We start from the raw sequence: 27,145 nt of genomic DNA, 5'->3' as shown, positions 1-27,145 counted from the left end.
TGGCGCTCTGATGGGAGGATGTGCATTGGCTCCGAGCCGGGGGGTGGCGCTGTCAGGGGAGGATATGAATTGACTCCGAGCATGGGATGGCGCTGTGAGGGTGGATGAAAATTGACTTCGAGCCGGGAGATGGCGCTGTGAGGGGAGGATGTGAATTGATTCAGAGCCGGGGTGGGGGTGGTGCTGTGTGGGGTCATGTGAATTGACACCCAGCCAAGGGGTGGCGGTGTGAGGGGAGGATGTAAATTGACTCCGAGCCGGGGGATGGCGCTGTGAGGGGAGGATGTGAATTGGCTCCGAGCCGGGGGATGGCGCTGTGAGGGGAGGATGTGAATTGACTCCGAGCCGGGGGATGGCGCTGTGAGGGGAGGATGTGAATTGACTCCGAGCAGGGGATGGCGCTCTGAGGGTGGATGAACAAAAACAGAAATACCTGGAAAAACTCAGCAGGTCTGGCAGCATCGGCGGGGAAGAACAAAGTTGACGTTTCGAGTCCTCATGACCCTTCAACAGAACTAAGTAAAGAGAATTGACTCCGAGCCGGGGTGGGGGTAGTGCTGTGTGGGGTCGTGTGAATTGACACCCAGCCAGGGGATGGCGGTGTGAGGGGAGGATGTGAATTGACTCCGAGCCGGGGGATGGCGCTGTAAGGGGAGGATGTGAATTTACACCCAGCCGGGGGGTGGCAGTGTGAGGGGAGGCTGAAACGGTTGTCAGGGCCTGTCATGTTTCGGATTTGTTGAGAGCAGAGGATCGAGACTATATTATTTGTTGATCACAGTTTGATTTTAGCCTTTACTTTGGTGTATGAGAGAGCCTGAGTCTGGGAGAGAGGAGCAGTTGTTGCAGAGAGTGAGTCTGTCTGAGTTCAATACTTTGTGGAGTCTATGGTTAAGATGACCGTCCAGCTCTGCTCTCAGCCAGTCTGAGTGCTCATATGAATGATTACCCGGCTGCAACTTCATTCAGAAACTGTTTATCATAGTTATCTTTGGTCAGTGTTTAATTTCTGTATCTGCTTTGTGTAAGGAGTACATTTTATGGGACACAAAAGCAACAAGTTGCGGATGTTGAAAATCTGAAATAAAAACAGAAAATGGTGGAAAAACTCAGCAAGTCTGGCAGCATCTGTGGGGAGAGAAACAGAGTTAACGTTTCGAGTCCATATGCCGCTTCTTTGGAGCATTTTATGGCAAGTTGTGCTGCTCACCAGAAGCTCTTGGCACTGGCTGCCCACCCTGAGAGATCCCTGACCTTTTGTCAATAATAACCCAACAAATCAGTTTCCATTGCTGGGATGGAGGCAGAAATAACTGGGATCTCTCTAGATTTGAGCTGGATGCAAGATGATATATTTGTCAATGAAACTTTGGAACTACGTCAACCCTCTATGGCAATTATGATAAGCCCATGAGCCATGCAAATCCATTGTACTTCACAGATGCACTGTTGATAATTTAGCAATCAGTCCGTTTTATGACCGAAACCTGGAGGGATAGTTATATCATTAAGGATGGGGGCTTTTCTCACTTGACTCTGGATGTAGCAGGTAGGGTGGTTCTGGTTAAAGAAGTAATGGGAAACTACTTTGTTAAACAGAGTAGTTTTAGTTGGTTAAACTGCAACAACATGTTGTTCTTCTCTAGCCTTATTTTTTCTCTATGACAAGGTTATCTGGGTGCATGTTGCGGTTGCTTTTTTTAATGTCTACAGAGGTTGTGCAAACTGACATCCAGTTTCTCTTCCTATCCATTATACCCCCCTGATGGATTAATGCAGCATTTTCTGTGCTTCCCACAGTCTGGATGTTTTGAATGCTGGGATGGATCGTAACCCATCCCCTCCACCAAGTTATGAAAGCGATGAAGAGACAACTAGAGTTGATGCAATTGGAAACACGGTCTACAGCAAACACTGGTTGTTCAGCACACTTATGAGGCTGATTGAGGTAACCTTAAACATTGTGTGCTTGTGTGCTGTATGAAAAAAAGGAGCTGCTATTTTAAAATTGCTAATGCAGATTTGATCAATTACAATTGGACCTTTTGGCACCTCTGAAGACTCTGAGAATGATCCTTGACTCAATCGTGCAAATTGTAAGGTTGTGGGTTGAAATCTTGGTCTGTGCTGAGCCACCTAATCTCAGTTATAGTGGCATGGGGGTGTGGGTAGAGGGAATAAGTCAGCCAGAGTTCATGTTGCTGTTCAATGTCAAGTAATCCTTGAGAAAAGGGTGTGTGTGTGCACGTATGACTGAGTTATCTTAACAATTATGTTCTACATGATTGAGTAGCCTATTGGTAGGAAGCATATCAAGACCATGGAGAGGATGCAGATGCAGTTGAACCATATCTGTGAGATATCATAATTCTTGTGTCCCAAGCACAGAACTTTTATTGTAGTCTCAGGTTTTCACCAGGGCATCTAACAAGGAAAGGCATGCATAACATAGAGCGAGTGCCAGGGACACGCAAAATATATTAACTGTTTCACTTTCTCAGATTGTCTCCCCAGAAGGTGAAGAGACAGAAGTGTCAGGTTCCAGAGCAGAGACAGAGCTGGATGAAGATCTGGAGAATGAGATTTGTAAAGTGTGGGACATGTCAATGGATGAGGTAATCATAGAGCTCTGTGGAGGCCTTAAATATGACGGTGATTGTTATCTATTTGGAAGCATGTGATCCTATCCTATCTATTATTGTGTCCCAACTCTCAAAATCCCTTTTCTATTTGCTTTTCCATCTGTAAATTCCCTTCTCTGGCTCTAAACTCTATCCTTGCAATGAGAGAGCAAGATGAACTAATCTCTAGCTTTGGAGGTAGGTAAGAGGATCTCTTAATCTGAAGCTTCTGATTTTCTACTTCGCTGTTGCTTCACTTCCCCACGGAAGGTTCAAGAGAGATGGGCAACTTGTGTGGAGAATTTACGAGCCTGTTATTTTCCCCCTTGCACTGTGGCATGGCACATTGAAAACCCAGATGAATTCTTCAATGAGAAGACTCTGCTCTGGATTGATAATGTGGAAATTTTGTTTTGCAGTCATAGCTTCACAGTTTATATTCTGGAAAGAACTGATGCTTGCCAGCCCATGTTCCCCAAGGTGTAAGTGGCTGGTGCCTCTGACCCTGCAAGATGCAGCAGCTGTTGCTGCACAAGCCTGGCCCTTTGAGCTGCATGGTCACTGCGCTTGATCCTATGAGATGTATGACCACTGCCCCCTGACCCTGTGAGGTGCATGGTCACTGTCCCCTAACTCAGATGAGTGTCATGATTGCCTGCTCATTAAGCTTTGTGTTTTCTGTTGCAGGATGTTGCTGTATTTCTTCAGGAATTTAATGCTACAGATATTTTGTTAGGGATCATTGGTAAATCCAAATGTCCCCGACTAACGGTGAGTGAAGCGTGCAGTAAGTGAGGGGTTACTTACAATGTTATGCAATGTTATGTCCAGTCAGCTGTATAATAGTCTCAATACTTCTGGTTGTTGGCAGATAGCGTGACCTGCCAATCAAATTTCTCCAGCATAGGTATCTAATCTTAGAATATCACCCATGCCAATCATATCTAGTTTGTAATGATGTTTTCCCTAATATGAATGTTGGTTATATCTTCTGGCTCTTGGGCATAGCAAGTCTCTAGTTTCAAATGAGATATGGTTCCCCTCTCACTGTTTTGATGACAGGGTAATTCGCTGGTGCCCAACTAGCAATTAGTTAGTGTTCCAGATCAAAAAGAAATCTGATTACCCCTGACAAATCTGGAGGCATCTGCCTGAATGATTTCTACTGACTTGAGCTGAATATCTTTCCCTGTTATCTGTCTTGCAGTTATGTGGGGAAAATAGTTAGGAGCAGAACAGCAACTTTAGACTATCAATTTAAAGGTGGCGTATTTCACCCTGGAAATACTTTCTCGCGTCACATTTCTGCAGCTACTGATTTGCTCAACTACACCCTAACCTCCACCTTTGATGCCCTAGTCTCCATTAAAACTATTACACTCTCACCCTGGCTGTTACCCCAGTATGGGCCTTAAGCCCATGGGATGTAGACTTGAAAGGATATGGTGGACAAGTGGCTTAGCCATCCACTGTCACATCTGACTGATTCACATATAGCATTACTGGCCCCCTTCCACTATTCCAGGACTATCCTGGAATGACAACCCAACTTCCTGGCTTTTCTCTCCTGCAAACTATCTCCTTAAACCCCTCTCCCTTGTTTCCTGAACTTTCACCACCAGCAATAAGTGCAAGGGGCTCATGGACTTATTTGTCACTAAGATCGAAACCATCCGCTCAGTTGCCTCTGCCACCTTCCCAGCAACCCACTGGGTCAAACTTCCCCTGAAGCTCCCCCTTTCCCTAGCCTTGAACTTGCACCTTTCTCCTGTTTCTCTCCTATTTCCCCATATGCCCTCTCCGAGTTCATCTTAACCATGAGACCCACCTCCTGTTCCCTTCACCTTATTCTCTCTAAACGGCTGACCACCCCAATTTCCCCTCCTGGTCTCCATGTTGGTCGATATTGTTAATGGCCCTCTCTCTTCAGGTATTGTCCCTCTCTACTTTAGATCTGCCATCATCATTCCTCTCCTCAAAAATCCTTGACCCTACCATCCTTGCAAATAACTGTCCCATCTCCAGCCTTCCTGTCCTCTTTAAAAACCCTTCAATGTGTTGTTGCTTCCTAAATCCATGTCCAGAACTCCATTTTTGAATCCCTCAATCCCTCCAATCAAGTTTCTGCCTATGCCAGAGTACTAAAAGGGCTCTTATCAAAGTCATAAATGACATCCTGTGTAACTGTAACAAAAGTAAGTTATCCCTCCTCATCCTTATTGACCTGTTTTACAGCTGGGTGGGACTGCACTTGCTTGGTTCCATTCTGAAGCACACAAAGTTAAGCGCATCCAGAGTATCACCTGCAATGGCCTCTTTTCCTCCTCTCACATTACCTCTGGTGTCCGCCAAGGATCTATCCTTGGCCTCCTATTTCTCATCTATCTGCTCCCCCTCAGCGACATCATCCGAAAGCACAGCATTAGTTTTCACATGCATGTTATGACATTAATCTCTACTTCAACATTACCTCTCTTGACTCCCTTCGCTGTTGCTAAATTATCAGACTTATCTGACATCCAGTACTGGATGAACGGAAATTCCCTCTAATTGAATATTGGGATGACTGAAGCCATTGTTTTTGGTCCCAGCAACAAAATCCATTCCCAGCTACCAATTCTATCGCTCTCCCTGGCAACAGTCTGAGACTAAATCAGACCGTTCATAACCTTGGTGTCGTATTTGACCCTGAGTGACCACATATGCATGCGAACACTAAGGCCTCAATTTTTCATTTCTGTAACATCGCCCGATTTGGTCTCTTTCTCAGCTTGAGCTGCTGAAACCCTCCTCATGCCATTGTTACCTCTCAATGTAACTATTCCAATGCACCCCTGGCTGGCCTCCCACATTCTACCCTCTCTAAATCCAACAATCTGCTGCCCTTGCCTTAACTCGCAGCAAACCCCATTCACCTGTCACCCCTGTGCTCACTGATCTTCACCTCTCTGACTCTGTACTTCTCTCTTTCCTCCTTTTATGATACTCCTTAAAACCTACTTCTTTGACCAAGCTTTGACCATCTGACCTAACATCTCCTAATGTGGCTTGGTGTCATTTTTTTGTTTTATAATGCTCCTAAGAAGCACCTTGGGAGTTTTATTATGTTTAAGGTGTTATATAAATATAAGTTGTTTTTGTTGTTGTAATGTTCCACTTTAAAATACTGAGAGGTGCAGATATGTAAGTGGTTAAGTAAAAGATATATGTTTAAACTAAACATGCAACACTCACAGAACAGTATTTCTATGGAGTAGACTCTCGGGATGAGGGGGCGGAAACATATAGTGATGTGTTAAAAATGAGCTGTATAATTATTTTTCTGGAAATGAGATTAATGCTTATGATTACATTCTGCACAGGGCACCGTTTTCTGTGCTTCTGGAGACAGAATGTATTGCCTGATTTTTAAAAAATATTTTTGAGGATTGGAGAGTATTTTTGCAGAACTTTCCCTTAGGAAATTAAATAGTGGGGCAGAATTCACTCTTGGGTAGTGTGTAAATAGTGGAAGGAGCTATCTTCAGACAAATAGTCATTTCTTATTCCATGTTTTGCTTCTGCAACAATGTTGTGGAATTGCTGATAAAGTCTGCTCTTTTTTGAGGACAGGAGATTTGCGTTGGTATCCTGGGGAACATGGCTTGTTACAAGGAGACCTGCCAGTCAATCACTAACAATGATAATCTCGTGTGAGTACTGGTACATGTGCTATGCTGCATATTATTGCATCAAGAACTAGTAAAAATATTAACTCCCATCCTTAGTGAGCTTTGCTGGTGCAGTGGGATTTTTGGGAAAACTGGATTAAGATAAGCCCATTGCTTAGAATTCTCCTCTTCTGTTTTGTGTTAACTCTGTTCTCCTCTGTTTTCCTGCAAATGGAACAGTGTATGATAGCATAAGCAGGGCAAATCATAGTTGAGATTTTCAGTTATCATTGATGCACCAGAGGCTTGATCTCACATAAAAGAAGCAATCCCTCTGTAACCTCCCAACATTCACAAAGAGCTTGTGAAATCTTATAATTGACATTTTAAATGATTTATGAGCTCCACGTAGCTGCTTCCTATGTGAAGTTAATCACCAAAAAGTCCTTTCTACTTTCTAGATAGAATCAATTCACCAGTAAACTCTACTATTTCTAGTTGAAGGATAGAGTAGAAGGTGCTTCACCCTGGATCTATTTCCTGTGTCTGATGGAGCAATGTGAAGTGAACTTTGCTCTGTATCTAACTGTGCTGTACCTGACCTGTGATTACTTGGCATTGCCTTGAATAATGCAGACTTTGCCAAAATTGTATTAAAAACCCCCAAAAGTGATCAGAAGTGTGAAGGCTCCCAATAATAACATTGATAGCTGTTTCAGTGTATGATATCGGTGATACAGATGTGTGGAAACTTTTGAGATACTCAAATAGGTGTAGACAATATAAGCTCCTGCTTTTTGCAATTTTGCTTCAGTTGCAGATCCTGTCAGATAATTGTGACATCTATTTTGCCTTTTAACACCTGCTAAAAATATTTCAGTTAGCATACGTTAAGCATCTAGACGGAGTGAATTTGTCCTACGATGAAATGAGAGTTGCCTAGAGCTGGCGTGAGGTGCGACACCAGGTGTTGCATCTTTTAAGGATTTATTTTGTATTTTCACCACAGACTTGATGTCTCAAAATGAATTCCAAAGTTCCTCTTCTAAATATCCACTCAATCAATGATTGGTATTTAAGAGCCATTCTGCATACCAACTTGCATTGGAAATCCTCATTTTATTTGTAGATCTTTTCCAGCAAGAAGTTGCTATTTGTAGCAGCAGAGTGTAAGATATTGAATACTGGGAGGCAGTATAATTTATTGAACCTAAAAGGGTTGGGTGAAGGAATTTGAGATTTTATTCCCTGTTTCTTCATTGTTTCTGTTTGGCCGGTTATTTAAAAAGGCTATTATTATAATTATCCTAGGGATGTGAGAGGGAAGGAAATTCAGGAAAAATGTTAGTTGGGAATGAGGGGGGTCTTAGCTGGCAATAATTGGTTTGTTTTGCTGATTGTCCTGTTTCTTTCCTGTTCCACAGTGAGGTGTTGTTGTTGCTACTAGGAGACACTGACCCACCTACTCTTTTGGAGACCAGCAGGTAGCTTCTTTGAATAGTTTTATGTTGCTGTACCATGTATTGTTCTGAGCACTGAAGTTGTGAAGATCGCATGCTACTTCATTACTTTCCAGCCAAATCACTTCATGAATTAGCTGTATACATACAGAAAACCTAAAATTATACAATTTTATTATGGCAGTAATAGGCCTTCTCTGGAAACTGCTACAGTCCTTATAGTGAAAGTACTCCTATGATTCTGTTAGTAGGGAATCCTAAGAATTTGACCCAACAATTTGGATCCAAGTCAAGATAGTGAGTAATTTATATGAGAATTTGGAGCTAATGTTGTTTCGATGATGTTGCGGCATTTGTTCCTGTATTAAGGTCATGCAGGTGGGAGGAAATTGAAAGTACAACTAGAAATGTGCAGCAAATCAGTCAGTGTATCGAAGTGTGGTTAATGTTTTAGATCAGGCATTTCATCAAAACTGGCAGAAATGCAGAGTCCTGATGGAAGTGTTAACCTGTCTTTCTCTTTCAGATACTGACTGATTTGTTTTTTTTCTGTTATTTTTGGAATTGCTGTCTAGCCCTTTTTCATAGATGGGTTGTGCGCTCTGACTTTGATATGAATCAATTGTCAGTATGTATTGGACAAAGTGTCTAATCCTGACTGGCAATATATTTACTGGCCTGGAGCTGGTTACCTGTTGCCACAGTAGGTTTGATCATGATCCTGATCCTGATCATGCACATAGACATGATTGTTTCATTGCAAATAATTGGTATTATTTATTGGTATGGGCTGACATGATTTCAGTAAAATATAAATGTGAAATGTATGGTGAAATGTGCCTACTTGAACTGTGAGTAGCAACCAACAGTAGAATTAAATAGCATCCTTCCAAACTGTGATTGTATATGGAAGGAGTATTTTGAACTGTAGAATGAAATACTATATCTACAGGTTTGCCGCTGGATTGATACAGTCACAATACTAGGATACACTGATACCACTTATGACTTCTCAGTAATGGTAAATGTTATGGCTAATGTCTCTGTTTGGCAGGTTAATATTGAGCTGTCTTTCTCAACCAGATGTGTCCAGCATCTGGGTTGACCAAATCCACAAGCAACGCTCTGTTCGGGAGAATGTATGCTTCATAATGCAGAGCTCCACAAATGGTAAGTGACTTAATTTTCATGCAAATGAGTTAGTCAAGATGCATGTGAATGGAGGAGTCTGCATCATTATTATGCTTATTTTTATTTTCTCAGTTCTTATCTACAGTGGGACAATGTGTGTCTGAGGTTTTGTGGGGTGGAAGATTGTGAGGTTGAAGAAGAAGGTGCACATGTGCATGTATGTGAAATTGAAACAGAGTGTGGACTGTTGCATTCTTCTGGTGACATGCTTGCAGTGTTAGTGATCTGTGGGAGGTACTCAGTCATGGCTCAATAGTACCACCCTCACTGTTGAGTCAGAAGATTGTGGGTTCAAGCCCACTCCAGGAGTTTCAGCACAAAATCTAGACTGAAACTTCAGTGCAGCAGCTAAGGGAGTGCCCTACTGTTGGAGGTGCTATCTTTAAATCAAGGCGATGTTTGCCTCCTCAGGTGATTATAAAAGATTCCATGTCACTACTTTGAAAAAGAACAGGGGAGTTCTCCCCAATATCCTGACCAATATTTATCCCTCAGCCAACACCCAAAAGAACAGGTTATCTGGTCCTTATTGCACTAATGTTGTGGGACCTTGGTGTGCACAAATTGGCTGCTGTGTTTCCTACATTACAACAGTGATTACACTTCAAAAATACTTAATTGGTTGTAAAGCACTTTGGGACGACCTGAGGTCACGAAAGGCATTATATAAATGCAAGCCCTTCTTCCTTTCTGGATGGTGTTGTTATCAGTATACAGTTTTTGATGTATGCTGCCCAGACCTATGATTGCTGCAATCTTACCTGTAGTGTTGCTGACTAAGCCTGGGTGCAGTTGCAAAGAATCAATCTGGACAGCATTGTTTTATAAGGTTGGTGATCATTTGTCTTTTCTCCGATTAAGCTGACTTGTTGGGGAAGATTGGAGAGATGGTCGATAAACTCTTCGACTTGGACAAGGAGCTAATGCTAAGCTGGGTCAGGGACTCAAAAGAGTTGCCTGATGCATCGACTACAGAACAGGAGAAAACAGCTGAGACTTCAATGGTCCCTTGCTTATTGGAAGCAGCCAAACAACTCAGGTAAGTTTTGGGAAAAGGGATATGGTCACAGTATCCAGGGCGCCAGAGTAGCTTGGTGTAGTGAATGTAAACCCAGTGACATTTTCTGTCCCTTTTTCATATTTTCCCCCATCCCAGTAGTTGAAGAATTGTCTGGGGATTGAGTTTAGGGGGTGGGGGTAGTTGTCACTTGAATTTCAGTAACGGATGTATGAAATTTCATACTAGGTCCAGTTGAACAGCGTAAAAAGCATTATGAAGCACTGTTACAATCTTGGAAAGTTCTTGCTGTTTTCTCACTGAAAGGATTGGCAATAGTTCTTAAGCAATCTGTGTCACTTAACTATCAGAAATATGTGCTGTTTCACTTTATTGCCCTAATTTAGAGACTGTTATCCCAGCTAAATTTCAATTTATGTAGAATGCCCATTATGTTTCCAAACTACTCCAATAGCTGAAAATATTACATACCAGCCTGGGCTAAAACAACCAATTGAATGTATTTATAAAATCAAGTGGAAATTGAAATATGTACAAAATTAGATTAATATTAAAATGCACGACAATAAAGTACAGATCTGTCTCTAGGGTTGGATGAGTCTCTTGTTGAACAATGGCATTTCACCTCTGAATTGGCCTCGATGCAGCTTGGCTTGGTAGTGTGAAAGCCTCCCATCTGTTGACTGTGTGGTCTTTAGGAAATCATGGCACGAAACTGTGCTTAATGCAGTATTGAATTGACAATGTCGTCAAGAGACCACAGGGTGGTCGGTTTAGAGAATGGTAAAATGTCATCTCTATGAAGTAGGGAATATTATCCTGAGTTTAATGCTGAGGATTACTGTTGGAGCAACATCGAACTTGTGCTATACCTGACCTTGGTGCTTGGTGCTAATGATGGGTGCCTCAGATGGAGTGCATTCATTTTCCAGCGCTAAAACCGTTTGGCTTGATGGACACAAAAACTAATACAAAGAAAGCCTAGAGCTACAGGTAGTAGGAGAGCCTGCTGACACAGAATGAAATATCACTCACCTGGACCAGTGAGGTGTCAAATCATCAGTAACTGAGGTTCTTTTTTATTTGATCTTGAAATGTGAGTGTCACTGGCAAAGCCAGTATTTATTGCCCATCCCTAATTGTCCTTGAGAAGGTGGTGGTGAGCCACCGTCTTGAACTACTGCAGTCCATGTGGTGTAGATACACCCACAGTGCTGTTAGGAGGGAATTCCAGGATTTGGACCCAGCGACGATGAAGGAACAGCGATATGGTTCCGAGTCAGGTTGTTAGTGACTTGGAGGGGAACTTGCAGGTGGTGGTGTTCCCAGGTTGGAGGATCTGTGAGATGGGAAGATGCATTGTTGCATGCATGTAAAATTGGGATGGAAGAAGTGAGGACACTAAACTTCCAAATGTTCCTGGGACCTAACCTGTCCAATTACTGAGGGCTGTGGTTTCTGTTGTATGCATAGGATGCAGGTTGGTGTATTTTGGTCTCATTGCTGTTTGCTGTTGTTTAGGTCAGACAGCATTGAGGGCTTAGAGGTTTACATGCATATACTGCAGCTGCTCACTACAACAGATGAAGGAATCCAGGCAATAGGTAACTTTCTTATTCTCCACATTCTTATCTGCAGTTCTTCCACATTCAGTCCAGTGTTATTAACATTTACTAACAGTGACTTTCACTTTTTTTTCAAATTACATCAATTTCTCTCTCCAGCATTAAAGTAGTGTGCACATTTCTTGTTCCTAATCCTTGTGTCATGACTTCATTGTGCAAATATGTCACACTGAGCTGAAATTCATTCAACAAATCAGAACTTTGGTGATCTCAAAAACTGAGGAAAACCCACCAATTTTTAAAAAATGCAGAAAATGAAATAACTCATTAAAAGTTTTCTTTCAGAATTATTTTAGCTGCATTTGTGGCAATCAATGGCGACTGGGCATTTCTCTTGAGCATTTGTTGCTTTTGTAAGTGTAATTAAATGATTCAATCTATTCTGTTTGTGTCAGTGGAAACCTCGTTTTTAAAGGTCTTGTGTACTTTTGTCGGTTAAGCTCCTGGCTGACTATACAGTATGGGTTCACTATGTCTGATTATAGTAGTGGAAAGCCATCCAAAGCAGGAATATCTGGGGTATAATTATTTTTCATTTGGAGCTACAGAAGCTCCATTAGAATGTGCCAGTTGAAATCTATAATGCCAGATTGGATTCCTATAATCTCAACTGCCGTTTTGCAGGATTAATGAGAGTAGTGGGCCATAATGTGAATGGGAGGGGAGTGAGTAGAGGCTGCCTTATGAAATATATCAAAATGAACAGAGTGTGAAACATGTTTTATTCTTGGTATCTGGTGGCTCTTGGTGAACTCTTGGGTTAGTCTGAAGTCTGGCTCCCCCTATGTAGTTAGTGGAACAACACTGGGATAATTCTCATCGCCAACAACATTGAGAATGAGAACTTGGTTTTAATGGAAAACAGAAAATGTGGTTTTATTTTTGAAGGGGATGTCAAAACAGGATACTTGCCAGTGTAGTTTTCACTGCATAACGGAGGGGTATTTTGTTCAAAAAGTACTGTTCAGACTTTCCTCGCCTTTTAAATGTGCACCTGACAGAGTTTCATTTGCTAACTACTTCCAAATGAATCTCTCTCCTTATAGTGAAAACTCCAGACAAGGGAGAAGCAACCTGGACTCTTCTGTATGACATTGTTCGGACTGACCTTTGCCAAGATGATGACCCATTGATCATTGTAGAGGAGCAGGCAAGTGTGCTGTCCTCCACACTGGCTGTCCTTTCAGCAATGTTTGCTTCATATATGGAAGAGAATTACGCCAAAATTGAACAGAGTGAGTGAGTTCAGCATATACTGGGAAAGATGATGGGAGACAGGGTATAATAAATCGTACATGACATCATGTGGGTGGTGATGACGTTCCTTATTGAGGTGATCAAACCAAGCCCAAATTAAGATAATTACAATCCTTGAACAATAGTTATAAGAGCAGAACAATATTACCCTGTTCCTTTCTTGAGTCGAGTCATAACCTGACTGGTAATCTCTTCTTAAAAGCTCTACTTTGCTACTGACCTCTTACAATCACCTATACTTATATTGGTCTTGTAATTGATAAATACTCAACCTCTGAACTTCAAACCTCAATGTGAAGGAGCAACTTATCTCCAGAAAACTTCATTACATTATTATGCAGAGGCAATTTACTAGAATGATACCAAGGATAAGGACTTAGGTTATGTGGAGAGACTGGAGCAACTGGGATTATTCTGCTTAGAACAGAGAATGTTAAGAGGAGATTTAGCAGAAGTGTTAAAAATTATGAAGGATTTTGATAGAGTAAATAATGACAAACTATTGTCACTAGCAGGAATGTTGGTAATCAGAAGGTAATTAGCCAAAGAATCATATGGGGAAATGAGATATGTTTTAATGCATTGAGTTATGATCTGGAATGCACTACCTGCTGGAAGCAGATCCAATAGAACCTTCACAGAATTACAGTGCAGAAGAGGCCCTTCAGCCCATCGAGTCTGCACCGACACGTGAGAAACACCTGACCTACCTACCTAATCCCATTTATCAGCACTTGGCACGTCATAACATTCAAGGCTATGGGCCAAGTGCTCATCCAGGTACTTTTTAAAGGATGTGAGACAACCCGCCTCCACCACCCTCCCAGGAAGTGCATTCCAGACCATCACCACCCTTTTTTCCTCACATCCCCCCTAAACCTCCTGCCCCTCACCTTGAACTTATTTCCCCTCGTGACTGATCCTTTAACTAAGGGGAACAGCTGCTCCCTATCCACCCTGTCCATGCCCCTCATAATCTTGTACACTTTTTTTTTCCCAATTTACAGACCACCCTCCACACCCACCCTTTACAGACCACCTTCCACACCCCCATGTTACAGAGCACCTTACACACCCACTTTAGAGACCACCTCCCACAACTCCTTTACAGACCACCTTCCACAACCCCACTTTACAGAGGTTGTCCCAAAACCCCAAAGGGATTTGGATATACAGAAAAGATTTGCAGGGCTATTGGGAAAAAGCAGGGGAGTGGAACTAATTGGATAGCTCTTTCAAAGAACAACACAGCCACATTGGCTGCCTTCTGTGCTGTATGATTCTATAAATTCCTCCTTTAAGACCTTCCTCTTTAACCCACCTCTTTAACCAAGCCTTTGGTGACTTCTCCTTATGGCTCCTTTGACTGTATGCCCATTTTCTTTTGATTACATCCCCAATGTGCTTTGGGACATTATTCTAAGTTTAAGGGCCTTATATCAATGCGAGTTATTGTTGACGTAGTTCATTCTCCACTGAGAATTATTAGCATGGAGCTCAAACTGGCTGAAGCAAAGTCCACAGAAAGGACTGAGTAACAATTGTGACTATTTGCTGTTAATCCTATCCAGTTGATCTGCTTAACAATTGTACCATATATCCAAGTTTAACTCCTATCTGAAGTGTATGCTTATTTATGGCCCCGCTGTCTGAAGTGTATGCTTTGCTCAGTTTGGTTGGTTTTGTTGTGACATTCTTCAGCTTATGTATTATTTCTGGTGCAGATCTTCCTTTGCTCAGTACACTGCTGCGAGTTTTGTTCTATGCAGAGGAATGTCAGAAGAAACCGTCAGAGGGAACAAGAAGACCCAGTGCAGACAAATGGTCTGTCCCATCTCCAGTATCTGGTGCCCAGAAGGGGAAACGGCGGGAAAGAGACTTTCACCTGAAAATTCTCCTGGATATCTGCTGTGAATTTCTTTCTGAAATCTTCATGGACATCTCAAAGGTATGGTTGTATACTGGGAACATCAGAGGATTAACAGTGTGATGCATTAATTGTATATTAATTGTGTTTAATTGTATGCAGATGATAGGCATTAACAGGGAATTCATTTGTGCCTCTATAGAGACTCTGGTTGTTGAGGGTTGGAAGGTACATGTGTGTATTCTGTAAATTAGCTTATAAAAATGTATAACGATTGGCTGCAGTTCTATCATTCACTAGCTGACTTTCTGAAATATAGCATGCTGGAGGAGGAGGTGACATTGTTGGGGGGGGTGCAGGGGGAAGGGGAGGAAAAAAAGGATTGAGTGAGAGCCCCACTGGGGATGGAGGAAATTAGTGGAGGCTGTGGGAGGTGAGGTTGTATGTGAGAATGTGAAAGGGAAGATGGGAATGAGGATGTAGGGATCAGTGAGTTGTACTAGATTATTTCTTCTGAAAATTTTTACATGTTGAATCCACTGCTCATAAACCAACCATGAGCCACATTGTGACCGACAACTCCTCAGTTCATGTAACTGCTCAGGCTTTGGTCAGGCACTATCACATTGCACTGTGTTAATTATGATTCTCTCTGCTATGCTTGTAGGAGATTGTGTTAAAAAGCTTTAAAGAAGGATACTTGAGCCAGGAGATGTGTACCTGTGCCTTTCAGCACCTCCTCCCTCTGTACCACACTGCTGTGAGTATTTTTACATGACTGTTCCCTTCATGGGTGAGAAATTTCTGCCATTTGGCGGAATTCCAACTTTGGGATCATGGAATTCTGCCCTTTTAATGTTTTTTCCTTCCTCCATCTTGCAGAGGTATGTTTGAAATATTTTGGGCTTTAAGCATTTTAAAAAGAACACATTGCGACTCTGAACTTACAGGTAGGAGGAGAGGTGAGGCCTCGCTCCATCCAGGCCTCTAATCCGGAGACACATCAATCACAGCACACTTCCATCCAGTTGATTGCAGTTTACGTCAATGAAGGGACTTGATTGATTGGTTGTGCCGAATCAGCTGAGTCGTTTCAATTTGCAGTGGGAGCAATTGGAGCGGAGCAGCAGATCCGGGCGAAGAGGGATTGAGCTCGGAGAAGAGGGCAGCAAACGCCCCTCTCAGCCCTGCCCTTACACTAGTATGAACCAATGAGCAGGAAACAACCCACCCAGAAGCTCAGAGCAAAGGTATGAGGGAGGGGTTCAGTAGAAGGCAGATTTAGAATCCTGAATTTAGAAGCAACTTTGCGCAGAGGAGTCCCTGGCATAAATTGGAGGAGACTTTACAAGCTGGCAATCAAAAATGAAAATAGAGAATGCTGAGAATACACAACAGCATGTATAAAGAAGAAGACATTAATACTTAGGATGATCAGAAAACTGGGAGATAAAGCTGGATAAATAGTACTATTACGCTTTCCCCAAAAATTACAAAATGTTTGCTTATTTTTCAGTATTCAATTTTGATGAAGGTTTATATCTGAAATGTGAATCTCTTTTTTCTCTTTAACTTGCTCACAGACCTGCAGTGTGTTTCCAGTATTTTCTAGTTTCTGAAACGCAATGATAGTATACATGCCAACCATAATATTGTAACCATTGTCAACTCGTTGGTACTTTATTAGAAAGATCATCATTTTCCCCTGCTGGTTTCTTGTTGCAGTCATCAGAACAGAAGGCAGGACTGGAGCCTGTTGGAACCAATATATTTTTACGCTGTATTATCTATAATCAAAGACTTAGATGAAGGGACACTCTCCAAGTTTGCCGAAGTTACCTTGCGAAGTGGGATAATAAGCTGCGAGGATGATGAAAATCAGCTGCAAAAAGATATAGACTGGTTAAGTGATTGAACATTAAGGTGACAGATGGTGTATAATGTGGCAAAGTTTGAAATTATTCATTTTGATAGGAAGAATTGCTAAGAAACTCAAATACTTAGTTTGAAGTTCAGAGGCTGGGAACTTCCGTTCCATTCCCAATGAACCTCGGGATTCCTGTGCAAGCACCAGCAGGCAAATGGCCTTACTTGTGCAATTCGGTGGTTTTGCGTTCTTTAAGCTGAGGACTGGCCCTGCGTGCCTGCACAGATAAGAGAGAGAGAAAATGGTGCAAAGAGGCAGGTCAAATGACCTGGAAGGGAATGCAAGTGTAGGAGTGTGTGTAAGAGAACAGGACATGGGAGGGGGACAGGGAGAAGGTCCAAAACCAGGGAGGGGGGCAGAGAGAGGTCCCAAAAAAAAGTGCCAGGTTAGGGATAAAGCCAGAAGACAGAAATGGGTCCCTCAAATGAAGTCAAAGAAAGGAGCAGAGTAATAGGCTCCGGATTTAAGGAAGATCTGCAGGGAGCAGGCTTTAAGCAAAGCAGGCAGTTGGGTTAGAGGTACCCCTTTGGAGCAATGGTGTTCTGCTTGGCACAGCCATAGGTCTGAAATTGTGCTTGGAAGCTGAAACTTGAGTATGTTCGGAGATCCAGGGGAAAAGAATCTTGGAAGGTGAGGTTGGAACCCTGTGAGGTGGGTCGTTGAAGCCATCCAAGTGGGAGCGACTTTTGAAGAGAATTCCAAGGCGAGATCTTCAGATGTGGAGCTTGGAAACCCTCGCGAGAAGGAAGAAGTTTCAGTGAGATCGGTTGGCTCACAATGTGACAAACGTCTGGGTGGGTTGTTGGGAAATCCATGGAACCTATTTTAGTCGTATCTGTCAGATATTGCATAGTATGGTGTGTCTGACCATAGTTCGCCAATTCGCCTGTTAATTCATATGTAATTCATACTTAAGGCCCGCCCAGCATGAAATGCGGCTCCACACTGGCCATAAAGGGTCAAGTAGGGTTGGGGCCTGTCGGGTCAAATGGCAACCCGGCGGCCAGTTTAAAAGCGGCCCAGGCAGCCCCTGGAAGGCTGCCACGGAAGGATGTCTCCTGTACTTTCGCTATGGATTTGACTGCGGCTGGATACAGGCAGGAGGGCAGATCGGATGAGCACTTGGCCGCCGGCTTTCCTGATGAGCGCCTCGCTGTTCTCCTAGAGGAGGTGGCTGCCAGGAGGGACACCCTTGTCCCCAGGAATGGAGGAGGAGGCCACACACCTCACCAAGAGGGCATGGGAGCATGTGGAAGCAATGGTGACCAGCCATGATGATGTATGGCGCACCTGGGTCCAGTGCTGGAAGCGCTTCAATGACCTGCTGCACTCAGGAAGGGTGAGTACCATGTTGTCATGGGTCATTGTGTAGAAGTGTTAAGGTGTGGCCGTCCTCCCGTGGACCTCAGGGGTGCTAGAGTCTGAGTGCCAACTGTCAATGACGCAGGAGTTGGCCAAGGGGGTGAGCCCTGACTGCTTGGACTGAGTGCCTTGCAGCTCGATGTGCCCTACCAAGTGCTTCTCAGCTGGGGTTGGCCAGGCTGCAATGGCGCTGCAGGTACAGAGTGGACTAATCAATGCCCCTCTGCTGTTTCAGGAGAAGACAGCCCACAACAATGTTGAAAGGTTGCAGACCTCCGGAGGCCCTGCTAGCCTCTTAACCCTTTTCCAGATACGAGCAAGATACCCTGAAGCTCGAGAGCCAGCATACACCCTGTGCAACCAGGCACGGAGAGGCGGGGGTGCCAGACGAAGGTAAAAATGCAGCGCACAGAGGTGAGACTTTCGGTTTGTGCAACCATTCTAGTGTAGTCTCTTCACTGATGTAAGCCTCGAACCTGGAGTCCCCATTGATCATTGGAAGACAAGGGCACCGTGATGCAGATGTCCAATGTCTCACCAGGGTAACTGGCATGCACAGTGACAGTGTGATGACTTTAACTAATGACATGCCCTTGCCCTCCCTTTTAGGTTCACCAGCAGGCGTTCGCTCTGTGGACCCCAAAGGGCCACCCCTGACATCAGAGGACCACTGAGCTTCTGTTGCACCTACGTCACACCCACTCTCTAAAGCAGGCACCAGCGCAGATACCAGCACCTTGGTGGGCATTAGATCGCCTGCTAGAATCTCAGTGCACATTAGTGAGGGCATTTCACACTTGCTTGAGGTGCAGGCAGATCTAGAGAGTGCCCAGGGCGCTGGCAGCCGGAGGACGATGCTGGGTCGAAGGTTGATGATGAATCTCTGCAGTTGTGCATTAGGCGGCAGATGCCGGATGTCCAGCAAGATGTGTGGGAGGATTTGGTGGAGATCCATGGGGGCCTGCGTGCCATGGCCTCCGTGATGGAGGAGTTCATGTGGAGCGTTGATCGTCATGGCCGAGTGCACTGTCTCCATTGAGAGAGTGGCCACTCTCATGGTGAGGCAGCTCCAGGAACAGAATCGGGGGTTCCTGGGCTTGCACTCAGACCTGCAAACCTCACACAGGCACTGACCTCAGGTGGTCAGTGCCCGCGTGGAGATGGATGAGGCACCCAGTCTCCCAGCTAGGTGCCCGTCCATCAATGGTGAGGTCCAAAGCGACCTCATGTTGGCGCACAAACTGCCTGTTGTCTCTGCGGGCTCCTCTCAGGGCACTCTGGATGATGGCAGCAGCTCCTCCGCCTCTCTGCTAGTGACCGTGCTATCTAACGGGGCTGCGGTGACTGGGGAGATGCCAGCCGTGGCGCTAGCTGGGCCCTCCCAGGCGGGGCCAGCACAGGCTCCACTGGCCAGAGGACGACCGCCAAGGTCATCAAGGCCAACAAGACAGCAGAGTTGAAAGGCTTTCTCCAGTGCTGGCGCCAGTGGTGGATGGGGAAGCACCAAGAAGTAGCACTCGCAAACGTAAGTTAAAGGCACCATGAGCACAAGAGGGACAGGTCACAAGTGATTTAATGTTCATTTATGTTGAGGTTATGTATACTGGTCTGGGGTTGAAGACCAGAAACGCTTATGTAAATATTATTGAACTGTCAGAATGAGATAAATTGTGTTTTTGTCATCATGGCCTGAGTATGCTTCACCTTTTTATTTATTGGTGTGGTGAATGCCAGAATGTAATGCTGAGTGTAAGTGGCTCTGAACTTTATTGCACAGGCACTGAGTGTTCTTTGTGTTCAAATGAAAGAGTCCTTTCAGACATTTGGGATGGAGGCGGCAGCCCTGGCATACGTTTGAAACTGACCTTTGGTAGCCTAGCTAAAGGAGCGTTGGATCAAGGTGTCCCTAGCTCCCTGCAGGTTACCGAGGTCTGGCTCCACACCCTCAGCGTTCTCTTCACTGTGTTCATCTTTGGACTCACTACTGGACTCATCATCTGTGGCCTGTGCAGCTGTGTCAAGATCCTCTTCCTCCAGTGGTTTCCCCCCTTGCCAGTGCCAGATAGTGGAGAGTACAGCATTCAACCGCTATCAGTGATACCTGCTCTGTGGGGTATTGTAGTTCCCCCCGCTGAATGATCCAGGCATCGGAAGCGCATCTTGAGAAGACCTATGGTCCTCTCTACCACTGCCCTTGTGGAGGCATAACTCGTATTGTAATGCTTCTCTGCCCCTGTTCTTGGGTGCACAGAGGCATCGTGAGCCATCACTTCAATGGATAGCCCTTGTCACCCAGCAGCCATCCATCCAGTCTGGAGCACTGAAGAGCCTCAACACCTGGGAGTGTCTCGAGATGTAAGCGTCATGGGAATTGCCAGGGTATCTTGCACAGACTTGCAGAATCTGCATCCTGTGGTCACACACTATCTGCACGTTCATGGAGTGAAATCCCTTTCAGTTGACGAAGCACCCGGCTGACCGGCTGGCCACATGCGTGCAGTTAATTGCACCCTGGAGGCGGGGGAAACCTGGCAATCGCTGCAAACCCTCTGGCCTGCTCAGTCTGGCTGACCTCGTTCATACAGTAAAGAATAAAGGTCAGGACCCGCCTGAACAGAGCTTCTGTCACCAGCTTGACACAGCTGTGGACAGCTGATTGGGAGACTCCACACAGATCCCCCACTGACCCCTGGAAAGAGTCGGAGACATAGAAGTTGAGGGCCACTGTGACCTTCAGAGCCAGTAGCATGGGGTGTCGACCCACAAAGTCGGAGCTGATCTCAGGCCCAATCATCTGGCAAATGGAGGTCATGGTTCCCCTTGAGAGGTGGAGCCTCCTTTGGCATTGCACCTCAGGCATATTGAGGCAGCTGCATCGCTGCCTGTAAACCCTGGCAGCAGGATAGCGGTGCCTTCTGTGGCTCCTTCCGCCTTGGACTTCCTCCTGGCCCTGCGCCCCTTGTGCCTGCGCCTCTCCTCCCAAAGGTTCCTCCCATAGGTCCCTCCCTGGAAGCTGCATTGGGACACCTGGCCTCATCTTCCTTCTGCCCCTCTCTTCTTCCTCAGAGGAGGTGCCACCAGCAGAGACCATAATCCCCATTACCAGGGTAAAGGAAGGCCGCCTGATACCTGGAAGGGTTCACATGGTCTGAATCCTCCGGGAGCCATGCAGACACCAATAAGTCCTGAAATGCTAAGAGTGAAGGCCCGAACAGAGATGAGGCTGCCAAGTACCAATAAGCAACCTACAACAAATTATCTCCAAAACTCCTCACTACTCTCCCTGGCAACGCTGCTGACCCTTTTTATCCCACCTGTGGATGAGGTTTTTGAAAATATTGGCTGGCCACTTGCCTGTTTTGCCCATGTGACAAGCACGAAATCGCATGGGCAAGGAAAATTTGCCGTCAATTGGACTGTTAAGGGCCTTAAGTAGCCTCTTAATTAATGGCGGGCGTGGCCCCGGCACCCATGTAAGCCCGCTGACTGAAATATCGCACAAAGAACACTCACCCCGACGTCATCGCGCGCAATTTTAAGCCTGATCAGGTCAGATATATGCCCGTCTGCGGGATGTAATATTCTGCCCTTCAAGTTTAAGATAGATATTGTAAATTGTTTTATCTTTCTGAACTGGTATTGTAAAGTTTATTTTTGTTTGTTTCAAATCCATGGAATCTTGTGGCTTTATTCAATTAGTAAACGCCTTTACTCAAACTTTACTTTTAAACAAAACGTTATTGGTCCCTAACCGGATCTCCCCCCATGAACCGGGGTCTGGCCAAGGATCATAACAGAATGGAAAAGCAGAATATTATTTAAACGGAGATGGACTGCTAGGAAGGCCCAACTTTACAGCTGTGCATTCATCTGCTAAAGGAAAAACCAAACCAGTCAGTTAGTAGTGTTTGTAAAAGTTTGACACAGATTTATTAATAAGTTTTCACAGTCATTTTCTGGTGTCAGAATTTATATTACATGTACTCACTGCATTAAACGCTGAAATGTTGAAATGCTGAGATCACTGGTGATTTTATACAAATACATAGGTCCACACTTATGACAGTAATAGAAGGTAAAACTAATGTTTCTGCCCACTTCAAGTCTAATAATTTCACCAATTTGAAGTTGCCTAGAAGCATTTGCATTCACTACAGATCATAAAAGGTGCTATATCACGATTCTTTGGCACATAAAATTTTCAGGCCTTTTTGTCTTTGGTCTCTCTTATCCCTGCACCTTCATCTGAAGGTCCAGCAAACCTTTACTATTAGTCTGAACTTGATTAAAAGTCCTTGTTTCACCACAAGATCACAGGTTGATCATGTGAAAGAGAAAAGGATGTTGAAGTTTCAGCTCTGCATCTTCATCAGGTGTGATCAGGCTTAAGTTCAAACAGAAAATAGTGGAATCAGATTGTGGGCTCATCAGGATCTGAAAGAAGAAGATGGGGTAACATGTCAGGTTGAGAGTTTTCATCAATGTGATGCATTAACCTCTTTTTCGATGTTCCCAGCTCTGCCTTATATTTTCTTGCATTCAAAGACTTTGTCTAAAATTGTGCAACAATTTTTGGGTTGCTTTAGGAAAAAAATGAAAGCAAGTGTTGATGTTGTGAGGGCCATGCATGTGTTTAGCGCAGCCTGCTGGTTACAGTGTGAAAGGGGTAGGATGTTTGCTTCTTGCTGATCTTCTGCACTTGTCCCATTTCACATGAAACTGTTGACTCCTTATTGGGTCTTGGGTCTATGATTACTAATTGACTTTTGGGACATCAACACAGAGCCTTGTCAATGAATGTCAGTAGGCCATTTGTTCATAGGGAACAACTGGTGAGCCTGATGCCTCATTCTGTCCACCTAAGCACACTTTCCAGTCGAGATTGTGATTAGAATCAGAGAGTTGCTGAATTTTTTTCCTGCCTACCCAGGACCAGTGGTGCTTAAACTAATTGTTGCGGTCCTATCAGTGTCTCAGCTGGGATTGGGAAGTGGAGAATGCTCTTTCAAAGCTGCCCCTGATGAACATTGTTAGGATAAAATTTGCTCTACTTTTCTGTGTCCAATTGTGCCATAGCTGACCAAAGTAATCTTGATGGAAGAATGTAGAGGGAGGGAGCTTTCCTCTGAATCTAATCCATGCTGTTTGTGACTTTGTAATGGTTAATGGAGCATTGTGGAGAAGGCTTTAATCTGCATTGTTGTACCTAACCTGGGACTACTTATTGATCACATTTTACCTGATGTCTTCCATTCCCTAGCACTAACATCCTTCAACTTCCTGAGCATAAAAATTTGAGGCAGTAAGATTTAATAAAATTATTGCTTACATTTCATTCAGTTCCCAGTCCTCTCTGCTGACCGATACATTTAATATCTTGCAGGTAGAAAAGTTCCACACCATCTTAACAGAAATACAACCAGACACTGCGGAACAATTATTACTGGGATTCCCCAATCTCAGATCCTGACTGGGAGCTGTTGCCACCAATGAGAGGAAAACTATGCTGTGTGGGGAGCGGATGGCCGAGGGCCCTTAACTGTCTAAATACACGTACCTCTGACAGACGTTGCCTGGCAACTGCTTTGTCAATCACAGAGGTACCACATCTATACGCAACAGCATTTGAATAGAATTTGAACCTCTTCAGTCATTTTAATACAGTTTTTGAGCATCACAGGATTGTATGTTCATAGATGAATTAAGATCGTTAAGCAACATATTTGCGGTTCCTTTCTCTTGCTGTCAAATGTGAGGACGGCTAGCAGTTGTGAGAAGTTCCAGGACTGAAGTTACTGACAGAACTCTGCTGTGTCTCAAGCCTCTTGAAAATATGACATTTCAGGAACAGTTTCACCTTGCACCTTCACCTATTTGATTCTGAGGACAAGTCACGGTTTCGGGGCTGGAAACTGGCACGTGTAGCTGCAGCCTGTACCTTCCATCTCATCTGCAGCCTCCTGAAGACATGATGTGGTGTTAAGCTAGAAACATGCACCATCAGCACTAGCCTGTTGACTATTTAACCTCTGCTGATGGAAATGACATTGAGCACAGAGGGTTTATTTCTTAATAAATGTTTGCTTTTTGTTTTAACCATTGGTTACTGTATATTAAGTACATTTATGTTTTAGCTGGCTGAAGCCTTTTCACAAGTCCCCCCAGATAATTTTAGTGACTAACTAGCTTCTAGTGGTAGGGTAATGTCCATGGAATGGCAGCATCTTTGCAACAACACTTTCGAAAACACTTTCATAATGGTGCATTGGATAAAAGAACCACTTAGCAGCCAGGAGTTCCCAATATCCATCCCTGGTGATTTCTTGGGTTAGCTGATCTCGGCTAGGGCAACAGTGAGGTTGCTACAATTGACCTAACACCCCTTGGTTAGGTAGCTAAAATTTAGTTAATGTTGCTCCTCCTCATGGCTTTCTAATTACCCCTGCTATAAAATATATTTAAATACCTGGTAAGAACAGGATTGGGTTTAGCAATGACAGCACCCACAACTAAATAGCCTGTTTACATTCACTTATGAACAATGGCCACTTGTCAAGGGGCCAAAAGGTAACCGGCAACCTTGAACTATACCTCAGCAATAGTGCTTTCAGTATAGAAATGGAAAGATTATAATGTGTATGCATAGTATAATAACCTATACTTGCAGATTATCATAATGCAGCCAAGCACACACAACATAAGCAAACTCTGATCAGTTATAGCAGAAATGAGACCTACAGTTCCCTCTACACTTCCTATTGAAGAACTTAATTCCCAACTTCAGAAGATTCTACTGCATTATTGACATTTTCCATTTCAGAAAATTTTTAGAAGGAATTGGTGAGGTAAGTTTGGTGTCAACACCAAGCTGTGATAGCATTGGAGGTGATGGCATTGTGGTATTGTTGCTGGATTAGTAATCCAGAGACCCAGGGTAATGGTCTGGGGACCCAGGTTTGAATCTTGCCACAGCAAATGGTGGAATTTGAATTCAATAAAAAGAAATCTGGACTTAAAAGTCTAATGATGACCATGAAACCATTCCGATTGCCGTAAAATCCCCATCTGGTTCACTAATGTCCTTTAGGGAAGGAAATCTGCTGCCCTTGCCTGGTCTGGCCTACGTGTGAATCCAGACCCACAGCAATGTGGTTGACTCTTAAATGCCCTCTCAACAAGGGCAATTAGGGATGGGCAATAAATGCTGGCCTAGCCAGTGACTTCCATGAATGAATAAAAAAACTTGTTGGAAAAATTAAATAGGTGGGATGAGCATATCTATACAAAAAAATCTAATCTCTGCACTCATCTCTTGTTAGTTTTTGCCTTTATAAGTTTCAGCGCCCACATGTATAATGAAAATTATCTATGTAAACTGGTCACATTGTAATTGCATAAAATTTGCAGCACAAAAACAGATCCTTTGCCCCAAATGGCCCATATGGGTGAGCCTCCTTCTGCTTCATCTCACCCTGTCAGCATATCCTTCTGTTCCTTTCTCCCGAAATACTTTGTTTCTCTGCAACCACTACACACAGTAGCAATTTCCACATTCTCAAGACTTAGTAAAGCTGCTTCTCCCTGTATTCTCCCTCTAGTGGCAACAGTGTTGTCACCAATTGGCAGGAGGGTATAATTGGAATGTGATGGAAATATAAAAATACCAGTGAACTGCTTGAGATTTTGAGGCATGCATGCACAATACCAAAGAATGACATGAGGAATTTAATACGATGTGCAAAATTCATGCTAGATGCATCATTTTTTTGTTTTTATTCCTATTTAAAAAGGTAAGGTAGTACAAAATGGAATAGGAAGTACTCGTTCACTTTTCCAGAACCTCTTCATCCAACTCAGGCTCGCGGGGAGTCAGAGCCTATCCCGACAGGCTATGGGCACTAGGTGGGGTACACCCAGGACAGGATGCCAGTCCATCACAGGGCACATACACGCACACTGAGGGGCAGTTTACCATAGCCAATCCACCTAACCATGTCTTTGGATGGTGGGAGGAAACCCACGCAGGCACTGGGAAAACGTGCAAACTCCACACAGACAGACACACAAGGTCAGGATCAAACCTGGGTCCGTGGAGCTGTGAGGCAGCAGCGCTAACCACTGCGCCACCATGCCACCCCGGAACAAGAAATACCTGTAATGAATTAGGAAAGAAGATCTTGTGAAGACTTAATAAGGAACTATTTAGTGTAGAAGTAAACTGTACAACAGACCTCGAGTTTGCTTCCTTCAGTGCTGAGTTAATTGATCTTGACTGGAGTAGCAGTTGGGTAAATCGTCTCAGCATCTCTACATTCGGGCAAAGAAATATCAGGTAGAGATCCTATTCTGATTAGTGACCCTTACTGTAAAGTGTGGGAAAATAATTGAGCTGGCCCCACAGTCAAATAGACTGCTGTGCATAAGTATTGAGTAATTATTTGAACAAGGTAGAGGACTGCCAACATATAGTGGATTTGCATCTCAGCTAGAGTCTTTTAGAAAAAAATGGGAAGACAATTGGATAAAAATGTCTTCAGTGCTGCAAAATTGGACGTGGGAAGCCAACTAGCCTTTAGAGGGCAGTATGAGCATGAGTTAGAGAGGTGACCCACATAACCAAGTCTTTAAATATTCTAGTCTTTAAATATTCTACCAAGAAGTTTTTCTAATGTAGGTACTGATTTGTGAACTGCATTTCTCCCAACGATTGCAGTCTTTGCCCTGAACTCAGCAGTGCTTTCATTGCAGACACCATGCTGCAATCAAGAGAAGCACTGAGAGGGGGTGAGGCTATATCGACTCGCAGCAGGATTCTGAAATAGGATTTCTGTATCAGTACAATATTATAGACTCTTACAATACATCATGTCTTTCGGATGAGTCATTAAAATTAGGCCCTGTGTGCTCCCTCAGGTGGTAAAAGATTCCACGGCACTATTTGAAAAAGAGAAGGGGAGTTATCCCTATTGTTCTGTCCAATATTTATATCTTGATATCACAAAGCAACAGATTATCTGGTCATTAAAACATTGCTGTTTGTGGAGCTTGCAGTGCACAAATTTTCTGTCACGTTTCCGACAAAAGCACTTAAAATAAAAGTACTTTATTGGCTGTAAAGTGCTTTTGAGACATCTGGTGCTTGTGAAAACCAATGTACAAATGCAAGT

At 43.8% G+C, this 27,145-nt stretch overlaps 1 protein-coding gene across 5 annotated transcripts; it reads left to right on the top strand.

The window, feature by feature from the left end:
* The first annotated feature begins 513 nt into the window (after positions 1 to 513).
* saal1 (serum amyloid A-like 1) lies at positions 514 to 24,074 on the top strand. 5 transcript variants are annotated; one of them, XM_078548995.1, is made up of 13 exons: positions 514 to 545; positions 1,801 to 1,948; positions 2,502 to 2,615; positions 3,309 to 3,392; positions 6,234 to 6,313; positions 7,696 to 7,755; positions 8,786 to 8,901; positions 9,784 to 9,961; positions 11,462 to 11,544; positions 12,612 to 12,800; positions 14,547 to 14,770; positions 15,357 to 15,449; positions 23,362 to 24,074. In XM_078548995.1, exons 2-13 carry the CDS (start codon positions 1,823 to 1,825, stop codon positions 23,446 to 23,448), a joined length of 1,434 nt encoding a protein of 477 aa, XP_078405121.1. In that variant the 5' UTR covers positions 514 to 545; positions 1,801 to 1,822; the 3' UTR covers positions 23,449 to 24,074. The 5 variants fall into 5 exon arrangements, with proteins under 5 accessions (XP_078405121.1, XP_078405117.1, XP_078405118.1 ...); XM_078548991.1 differs by lacking the exon at positions 514 to 545 and adding an exon at positions 656 to 866; XM_078548992.1 differs by lacking the exon at positions 514 to 545 and adding an exon at positions 660 to 852.
* Positions 24,075 to 27,145: the final 3,071 nt, after the last annotated feature.

The sequence above is a fragment of the Cetorhinus maximus genome, chromosome 9 (genome assembly GCF_964194155.1).
Source record: "Cetorhinus maximus chromosome 9, sCetMax3.hap1.1, whole genome shotgun sequence".
NCBI lineage: Eukaryota > Metazoa > Chordata > Chondrichthyes > Lamniformes > Cetorhinidae > Cetorhinus > Cetorhinus maximus.
This window is presented reverse-complemented; position numbering and strand designations above follow the sequence as displayed.